General features: G+C 36.7%; 1 protein-coding gene across 1 annotated transcript; it reads left to right on the forward strand.

Annotated features, from left to right (window-relative positions):
• The first annotated feature begins 304 nt into the window (after positions 1-304).
• On the forward strand, positions 305-10,800 carry LOC134752984 (zinc finger protein 320-like). Its single transcript, XM_063688742.1, has 9 exons — positions 305-472; positions 557-667; positions 1,234-1,839; positions 2,410-2,624; positions 2,961-3,065; positions 5,001-5,207; positions 6,592-6,703; positions 7,827-7,928; positions 10,613-10,800. The coding sequence occupies exons 1-9, from the start codon at positions 362-364 to the stop codon at positions 10,760-10,762; spliced, it is 1,719 nt and encodes a 572-aa protein (XP_063544812.1). The 5' UTR covers positions 305-361; the 3' UTR covers positions 10,763-10,800.
• Positions 10,801-10,950: the final 150 nt, after the last annotated feature.

A 10,950-nucleotide genomic window follows, 5' to 3' on the forward strand; every position in this document is an offset into this window, starting at 1 on the left:
GGAACGTACCTTAAGGAAAATCAAGGTTCAGATAAGGCGTTCTGAAACAAAACTCGGCTATCTTAGATATCCAGTGTTTCAAGTACAAAATTTAACACCATAAATAAATCTAGAACTTTAAACACAAACTTTAAACTGCCAAATATTTTATCAACACATTGTTTACAAGTTTTTAATATAACCTGACTAACATCCCACTGAGGTGTAAAAATTTGTAGCATATATTTTGATCTCTGAACAACATATTTTCGAATTGTCAAAATATATGTAATCAAATTAATGTTGTAATCATAGCAAGAGTTCTTGTTTACTTATAAATCCGCGAATTTGGTTGTATTTTTAATGATTTGAATTTTGAAACATGAGGAACAAATTAATTATTTGCCATGCATGTCTGAGCACAGACCGTACACTGTTCCCCATTAAAAAACTACAAGATTTACTAATAAATGTGGACTTGTTAGACTTAAATGTTTGTATACAAACTAATATAGTTTAGTGTTTTTTCTAACATAGTTAAACTTAATAAAAACTTACTACTTTTAAATGATTTCAGCTGAGTAATGAAGGGGGTGTATGCTGGGAATGTAAAAGAATATTCTTTAAGTTTTCGAGATTCAAAAAACAAATTGAATTAGCTCAGGAATCTTTACAGCAAGTGGAAAAGGTATGTCATAACATACTTTACGATATTTCTTGAAGTAAAAGCTGGTTCATGTACTGTTTTTGTATAGTAAGGGAGCACGCCCTAACTGGCCCTAAGGCTGCCTTTCCACCACCTTTCCAACACTTCATTTGTTTTCCTCGCTCAGCGTGTAGTTATTCTATTGGTTTTTAACAAACACATCCCTCGCTAGGCATCCTCGCTCATCAAAAACGGTACACAAACCGGGAATTCCTTGTTCTTGCCATACAAACTAAGTACCGGCAGAAAGTACTAACACACAGTTTCACAGTATAAATCTAGATGGAGAATAGGATTTTAGTATAACCTGGCAATTTAACCTTTTAAACGCCATCTGTCAAAACCCAAGAACATCATGCACACGCCAATATCTCTGGCATATGCTAGCAAATATAAACCATACTAGAAAGGATGACTGTTACTTTGACAATGTACGCCCTATCACTTATAAGCGTTCTTGGCGCCACGGGCACAACATCTTACAATCCCTTGGGTTCTTGGCGTTCAAAGGGCAAGTGTTCTAAATAATTTTTTTGTTAAATTTTCAGCTTCAGGGCTTGCAATGCCTGAGTACATTATCATGCACGGTTTCTACTACCCCCAGTTATTCTATCTCACACAATGAACCAGCCAACCCTGCTACCATAGACAACCAACCTAAAGAAATAAAACGAGAAGTTGATGTTGCAGACAACATTTCTGATCATAACAATGATGAGAAACATTCACTAGAATCTGATGTTGATACAGAAATAGAAATTAAAAAAGAAGTTAACCCGACAGAACACACGCAAGAGAAAAGAAAAGGAAGAATAAAAATTAGAGAACATATACAAGGGAAAGAAAAAAGAAAAGAAAGAAAAAGAATTAATAAGAATGATAAAAACCTACCAACTAATAAAAATAAAGTTAAAAAACTACCAATTGTAAAGAAGAAAAAGAAAATAAAAGCGGTAGATGATCAATTAAATTTTGATGATATTAAAGATAAGTTCATAGAAGTAGAGTTCACAGAAGAGGAGATGGTAAAAAGCAGAGAAGAGAAGAGAAGTCACCCAAACTTTAAGAAATTGCCATACAACTGCTACAGCTGTGTGCTAGGGTTTACAAGAAAGGAGAATCATGAAATGCATATGGAAAAGAAGCATAATGCGGTAAGTGATCTTTTGCTAAAACATAAGATACAAGTGGAACAATAGTAATCCAATAAGTCGGAAAAGTTTTATATTACACCAAAAATGTCTAAAAATTAATCACATTTTTAACTGTTGCACTTTTTGTACTTTTTTTAATGGGTATATGAGCTAATCAACTTTTTGACCGATAGTTTTGAGTGTCTCTTGCGTTACTCATAATGTCTCTGGAGTTACCAAGAAATAAGACTTCTAATATAGAGTTTCTGTTTACTAGGTTTAACAGTTGGGGCCTTGAATGTTTTAACAAACACCATAAACTGGAATATAGAAGAGTTGTTTATTTATTTATTGAAATATGAAACAAACGGTCATACAAAAAATATTGTTACAGTTTCTTCTCTTAGTCTAGACCTATAGTTTCCATTTTTATTAATTTTGACACACAAAGTTGTGGACACACACAATTGTGTCAAAAATTCAGGAGAACTTTTTATAGGCCTCTTAGCATAATTAAACTAATAATTATAAGATTAAGGTAATTACTCAAAAAGTAAAGCTGCAATTAGAGCATTTACTTTTTTTATTCAGAGTATCGGTCGTCACATCTGCCCAGTATGCCAAGTTCGCTTTGCCAGCGGTGCAACTTTAACCAAGCATGTTCGAAAGCACTACCACTGCTACCGATGCAAACTTTGCTCGTATGGGACCACGGAGCTCTGGTCAGCGCTCAGCCACAGTCAGGGCAAGCACAGCGGGGACAAGGAGGGCAGTATACATTGCAAGAAGTGTAGCTATGTTGCAAAGTAAGTGAACTTTTAAACAATAGTACAGTCAGCTGCAGAGAAAAGGCAAGTGTCTAAATGCAAAGGCCGAAGGCTGAGCTCCGCGTAAGGACGAATGCCCGAAGCGTCCAGGAGAGGGGTGCCTACACGCGAGGCCGAACGCCGACCTGGAGGTTAGTGACTGAAGTATGGCAACCCTAAATGCGTTTACGCAATAGGTACGGCATTTTATTTTGAGCAGTGACTTCCATGACATATTTACTAGTTGTATCTGAAGATCTTTGAAAAGTATTCTTTCTAAAATCGGCCACGAAACTCCGAAGAAAAATTGAATGTTAAATATATATTTTTAAACAGGTCTCGCGAGGAGCTGGAGGATCACACGAAGTCTCAACATTATCTCATTTGCAAAGAGTGCGGCGAAAAGTTCAAAGGGTCCCATACACTCAAAACACATAAACGGTAACTATTGCCTTATTATCCATATTTAACTATCCATGCCTACTTATTTTATTAAATTACAAATGTTGTTCCATCTCTGGTATAATAATTATATAATAATTATCATATATGAATAATAGGGTAGTTGACACATGTTGAATTTTATAACTAAATCTAGTTAAATAGATAGAAAATGAGGAATTTATGACAATAAATCGGAAACTTAAAAAAATTTAAATATGGGAATAATGAAAAAATACAAGACGTTTCGAAAAAAAAAAAACTTTTTTTAAACTTTCAAATAGGAAAAAAATAATGGTATCATTCGATTCCTTACATTTTATTTAAAAAATATTGTATCGCAACAATATACATCAACGCAACATTTCACCGACAAAATCGCAATTTCCTTGTTTTCCATACATCGAAACGACCTTTAAGCAAAGCGGCTTCTAAGCAAAGTGACACAGTGACGTCACGATGTGTTGCCATTTTGTTAGAGCGTTTGCTCAGTAAAGTGCGGGTGCCAGACTTTGACCATCATTTGTGACTTTTGTACTGCTTTAAGACAATGGGTCCCATACAGACATTTGATCCTCATAACAAACCTGATCGACTGATATCATAAAAAAATTGTCAACTATTTATTCTACACATAATATGTACATTGTGCTACCGAAGATAAGAACACAATTAGGGAAAAAAAATGTTTACATATGAAGGTGCACAGCTTTATAATAAATTACCGTCTGACCTGAGACAGGCTCATTCAATGCGTTTAAAACTAAATTATCGCAATACATTTTAAACTTTGCACTTTAATTCAATATTCAAAAAGCATCAATAAAAATATATAAATACCTAATTTATACCTAACGTTCGTTCTAACTTTTCGTCTTAAATTACAAATATGCTTAAAAACATGTCCCCTGCCATATGAGCATCACTTTTCCTTCTTTAGAATTATCATAACATTAAGGTCAAAAATATGGTCCCACTATCGGTCTAAGAAGGAGTTCACGGGATGCATGAAGCGGCGGAGGGGGTGGCCGCATCTTATATGTTTTTGTTTTTTGTTTTGTAATTTTAATTTAATTTAATTTTAGTTTAGTTTTCCTTTCCTTTTAATAATATTCTAACATAGTTCTTAAGTAAAGAGAAACCATATTATGGAACCTATGTTTTCTGAATTAAATGATTTTTATTTTATTTTATTTATTTATTTTTATTTTAAACCACTACCCACCTTAAAAAAAAATGTGTGAGCGTGTACCTCTCGAGCGACTTTTATGCTACCGTAAATAGGATTACTTTTACTTATAACTCTGTTCTCGTGTAAGTGACTTGTATGTCTTTTATGAGAATAAATATCTTTAAACCTAAATCTACATTACTAATTAATTAATTTTAATCTACTTACTAACATGTAGCTATAATGATAATTAGCCTCATGCATGAAGTTTATATTTGAACGAAATATGTTTTAATCGGATGTTTGTTACCGTTATATCATGTTACAAATGCATTTCCGTTTTTAAATTACCATTTAATTACTTAAAATTATAAATAAAAAGTACAAAAATTTGCCCGCGAAAAGCTAGTGAGCGAAACGCTCGAAACGCCACGTGACGTCACGCGTTCGACAGATTAGTGTCATTAGTAGCAAACGTCCGTCGGGCCGCCCAACGTGTGACGTCATCACGCTCTGTCGAATTCGCGCCAAAAATTATGAGCGTTTCAACAGCTCAAAAATTTTCAACATTTTAAATATTTTTTAATAAAATAATGTTAAGGTTTACAAAAGTATTTTTATCATTTCCGGTGTTCCAACGATATAAATCATGAGTCCAAAAATAAAAATAAATTCATGCATGGAGCTAATTATGATGATACTAAAAATGGTTTATGCAATTTTTAGTTTTCCGAAATACAGATATTTTTTAATTACTACGCCAGCCGCATCCACTCGTCGCCCCGCGAGTTCGCATGCGCCTCGTGTCCGCGCTTGTTCCGGTCCCTCGGCCGCCTCGAGGCGCACGCGGCCGCGCACGGGCCCGCCGCCGCCGCGCGCCTCGCCTACTGCGCCGTGTGCCGAGTGCAGTACAAGAACCTCTACGTCTACAGGAACCATCTGGTCAACAGCGCCAATCATAGCGAGAAGCGGTTACTGCAATTTCATATTTTTAGGGTTTCGTACCCAAAGGGTAAAACTGTCTGTCTGGCACCAGGCTGTATCTCATCAACCGTGATAGCTAGACAGTTGAAATTTTCACAGATGATGTATTTCTGTTGCTATAACAAATACTAAAAGCAGAATAAAATAAATATTTAAGTGGGGCTCCCTTACAAGAAACGTGATTTTTTTGCCGTTTTTTGCGTAATGGTACGGAACCCTTCGTGAGCGAGTCCGACTAGCACTGGTTTCATCACACTTGCTCGAAAAAGTTCTTATTTCATGCAGGTGTACTGAAGGACAGAGGCCTATATTGTTCCCGCGGGAGTTATGGATTCTGAAAAAAAATGCTGTAACTCACTCGTGAGTTATAGCTTTTTTTTTATTATGTCACTAATTCATACGAACCAAGTAAGTATAAATGAGATTATCTTTGAAAATACTGACGTTTATTATATAATTTTTTTTTTGTTTATGCTTTAAAATATTTAATTTGATTAATTTAATAGCCGGTTCAAAATTTTTTACACAGTTTTCAATTCCGGCTGAATGCCGATGGGTCTGTGCCTTCGATGCCTAAACTGCCAAAAAATTTCAAAATGACGGACGAATGTTTGAAATGTCACCGTATTTAAGAATGATTTCGCTTAAAATTTAGTTTTTTTCTTCGCAAGTGTGATGAAAAACATTGTGTGTACCTCCGGGGGTAAGAATATTGTTACTCGAGTCTTTAATTCACTCCAGCCTGCGGCTGTCGTGAACATATAGACTCTCGTCCGATATTTCACTTACCCTCACGTTGCACAAAATGTACTATTATTACACACTTTTATTTTGCTTCCCTGCGTGGGTGGATCAACTATTTTTAGTTGCTATTTTATGCCATCCCTATCAAAATGAATCAAGGTTCAAAATCATGTGGGAAATATAATCCCTCTGCCTTATAGTATTAACCCCCAACGCAAAAAGGGAAGTTATAAGTTTAACCGCTATGTGTCAATCTGTGGCACTAGCTCTTAAACGGATGAATCGATTTATTTAAAAGCAGGTTTTGTAGCGGTGTTTCTTAGACATGTTTTATCAAAATCGGTTCATCCGTTTGTGTGTTGGCATATTTTTTAGGGTTCCGTACCCAAAGGGTAAAAACGGGACCCCTATTACTAAAACTCCGCTGTCCGTCAGTCAGTCATCAGGCTGTATCTCATGAACCGTGATAGCTAGACAGTTGAAATTTTCACAGATGATGTATTTCTGTTGCCGCTATAACAACGAATACTAAAAAGTACGGAACCCTCGGTGGGCGAGTCCGACTCGCACTGGGCCCGTTTTTTTTAATTTACTTAATTACCCACTAAATTGTTTTCAATATTTCAGGTATCACTGCGAAGAGTGTGGCAAGAATTTCGCGTCAAAAGTTTACTACAAGAGGCACTACACATTTTATCATCAGAAAGAGTCTAACCACAAATGTGAGCTATGCGACCGGGTGAGTTCTTACTTCGTTTTTAGGGTTCCGTACCCAAAGGGTAAAAACGGGACCCTATTACTAAGACTCCACTGTCCGTCCGTCTGTCTGTCTGTTACCAGGCTGTATCTCATGAACCGTGATAGCTTAGACAGTTGATATTTTCACAGATGATGTATTTCTGTTACCGCTATAATAACAAATGATAAAAATTACGGAACCCTCGGTGGGCGAGTCCGACTCGCACTAGTCCGGTTTTTTTATTATTTCTCTTATATGATATGAAATTTGAGAATTTATACTGAAAACCGTCAACTTTGACGTAAAACTTAAGGTGAAGGTGAGGTCTTTAAAAACCCGTAGAGGCCTAGAGGGGCTCGGATCAAATACCAGATGTGACGAAGTGTTATGACTCGGTGGCTTATATCTCTGTAACTATAATACCTATATGAATGGTTTTGATATCAATGTATAGACCAAAGTAACCATTACTCGGAACTACATGTACCGCTGACATAAATTTCCCATCAAATGTTATGTCCACCGACCGACCATTTGTTGATAATTATGACGCGCCCGTAGGTACTACTCGTACTGTTTCTCTTGCCCCGAGAAAATAAACTATGTTTCTCTCACCAGTCACCCCTCCTTACCTTACATCCCAGCAAAGATAGATATAACTCCGTAATAGATAGATACAGTCTGAGGAAAAAACGTGCCTCGAAAATCAAGAAAATTTGATTCTCGTTCAGAGGGCGCTACTAGTTTTGGCCTACAGTCGAATAGATGGCGTTGACGGTTTCGTTTGTTATTTAACAATTTTAACGCATATCAGTGAAAGAACATGGGTCAAAATCATAAAAATAATTAATGCAAATAAAAAAATCATTTATCCATATTTAAATACATTTTATCGTATTTTTATAAATATTTATTTTTAGTTTTAAAGTGTGTCGACAGATGGCAGTGAATTTACTGGGGTTACAAAATTTACTATGACAGTACCGCTCTAGTATAAGTTACTCTATGATCCCAGGTAGCATTTATACGTCATTATGACGCCAGAGATGTCTTTATGACGTCATTATTACGTCATTATTACGTCGCTGACGTCACTTTACTACCTGGGATGATTGTGTTTCAGTTGTTCATATCCGACTTCCGGCTGCGACACCACCGGCAGATGCGACACGGCGCCGAGCGGCTCCGGAACCACGCTTGCGACCAGTGTGGCAAAAAGTTCTATGTAAGTTTGCTTTATTGACTATTATTTTATTTTTATTTATTTATTTTATTTATTTGGAGATACAACAGCTGTGACATTAACATAAAAATATTGAAATAATAGTACAGTAGAATCCGCATATAATGACATCGAAGGCAAACACGTCATACTAAGCGGATGTCATATAGAGCATAGTGGATTAACTTCTTATTTTTAATATTGTCTTCGGTTACCGCGATAGTTACTCATGAAATAAAACTATGAAAACGGATTATATCGCGTATATTGAATTCTTATTTTTGTTAATTTTTTTCAAATTAATCTCAAATTCCGCTGTCAGATGAGTTTTATTAACCTTGTACCAATTAATAACTTGTTACTGAGAATCAAAACTAAAACACCGCACACACCAAACGTCCTCACAGGGAAAGACGTGGGGAGAGCCACGAAAACCAGCGAATGTGTCAATATAACCGGACATAATTTCATGAAAATAGGATTTATAGGTTAAGCGATGTGTCACTATAAGCGAAGTCATCTTATCCGACTTTGTCACAAAGAATATTATATGAAAACCAAACTTCGCACAGTAACTACGTCATAGTAAGCGGTTGGTCAGTATAAGCAAAGATAGATATAACTCCGTAATAGATGGATACAGTCTAAGGAAAAAACGTGCCTCGAAAATCAAGAAAATTTGATTCTCTATCAGATGGCGCCACTAGTTTTGGCCTACTCTCGTATAGAGGGCGTTGACTGTTTCGTTTGTTATTTATAATTTTAACGCATACCGGTGAAAGAAAATGGGTCAAAATCATATAAAAATAATTGATGCCAATAAAAAATCATTTATCCATATTTAAATACATTTTAACGTATTTTTATAAATCTTCATTTTTAGTTTTAAAGTGTGTCGACAGATGGCAGTGAATTTACTGGGGTTACAAAATTTACTATGACAGTACCGCTCTAGTATAAGTTACTCTATGGTATAAGTGGAGTCATAGTAAACGGATTCTACTGTACATCTTTTATACAGCTTCTTTCAAGTAGTGGTGGTCGCTGATCGAACTGTTGATCGCTCGTTAAAGATTCAAAGATTTATTTGTTCAACATAGGTAAGTTACAAGATGTTAAATACATATTTCAGTATCACTATGTCGTGCCTATTGGCATACAAATTCAATAAAAATACACGCTAATCATAATATCACAGAAAAACAATAATAGTCAAAACAGGGTTATGTCATGCAGTAAATCTTAATTAGGTAATTCAGTCAAAAATTCTATAATAGAGTAATATGCTTTCTCGGTAAGAAAAGCTTTTAGGTTTTTTTTAAAAACATTATTCTTGTCTTTACATGCAATTATATTCGCCGGTAACTTGTTATATATTTTGTGAGCCATTCCAAGTATGCTTTTTTGTAAAAATGCCGTTTTATTTGGTACTTTGGTTAAGTGGCAAGACTAAAGCAAAGACGCTTTCCACATAGATTTTCGTACACCGACCCGCCTGCTGCTATCTCTATTGCACTCGTATAATTACTGCCTTGGGTGAGACTTGAACCTACGGCCTCTGGATCGATACTCCAGCGCTCTGCCAACTTAGCCATCAAGACCTCATTCATAGCCAGCGAAGCGGATTAGCAAAGTAATATTTTTAAATATATTAAATCGGGTCACTCACCTTTATTGTATTGTATTGTATCATTTATTTCAGATAAGTAGTCCATATTATATACACAACTTAATTACAAACATTCTTAAAAAATAGGTAAATTAATCACAAGTTCATTAGAACAACACACACTAAGACATAAATTAAATTAACACAGATCATCATCATCATCATCATCATTTCAGCCGATAGACGTCCACTGCTGGACATAGGCCTCCCCCAAGGCTCGCCACTCCGACCGATCCTGTGAAGGTCGCGGGAATTCGATGAACACAGATCATAAAAACAAAATTAAATTATTCAAAACTTCAAAAAATATTATAAAAATATTATTCAATAAATTATAAAGTCGATGATTGCTCGACATGTTTCGCTCTATGACGAGGAGCATTTTCAGAGAGCGCTCGCGTTGGTGGCCCGACGCAGACTGCGGGCTGCAGCCTCCGCGATTACTCGGTGCGGGCGACAGCGGCGGCAGAGGAGACGAGAAACTACCCTAGTTAATATATTTAATATGTCAGTGCTTCACGTGCGCGCCGACCTGGCCAGCTGGGCCAAGCGACAAGAAACCAAGTCACTATACCTACATACTTGCTTATTCCCACTAAATATACATTCACTGATAATGCTATACCGGGGACCATCTTCCGAGCCTTTATTTTGGTTCGCGGAAAAGCTAAACACCGTACAATCTGGCTCGCGAAATAGAAACAAAAGAACACGAGGCCTAGCCACGGCCCTCGAAACAAAAAGTTTGACTCCTGAGCCATACAATATACATAGATGATTTTAAAGTTTTAATTGAAATAATTAGTGTCATAGTTTGCTACTTGAGTCCAGTCCAGTATCTTTGTAATGGGGTTGGCCGATCGAAATATTTAGCAGATGGCGCCAGCATAGCTTGCCCTAGTTAATATATTTAATATGTCAGTGCTTCACGGAAGTTTTGTTATTAGAGTAATATTTTTGTTTTGAGTAATATGGATTTCCGCTAAGCTGCGCCTGATTCTATTAATTATTATTTCAGACGGCGACGACTCTGCGCGCGCACCAGCTGACGCACTCGTCGGTGCGCACGTTCATGTGCGCGCACTGCGGCGACACGTTCAAACAGCGCCCCGCGCTTTACACGCACACTCGTCTCGTTCACCAGGGGCTCAAGAGACATCCTACTTAAACTCGCAAGTGTTGGAGCCCTGTCACATAGTGCACCAACGGCCCGTTTATCAAAAGCTTGTAGCTTGTAATACAAGTGGAAGTCCCTTTTTGACAGCTTTTGTTAGAAAGGGACTTCCACTTGTATTACAAGCTACAAGCTTTTGATAAACGGGGCCCAGAGGTTCAAAAACACGCTACTTAAACCCG

This window comes from Cydia strobilella, chromosome 26 (assembly GCF_947568885.1).
Source record: "Cydia strobilella chromosome 26, ilCydStro3.1, whole genome shotgun sequence".
Lineage (NCBI taxonomy): Eukaryota > Metazoa > Arthropoda > Insecta > Lepidoptera > Tortricidae > Cydia > Cydia strobilella.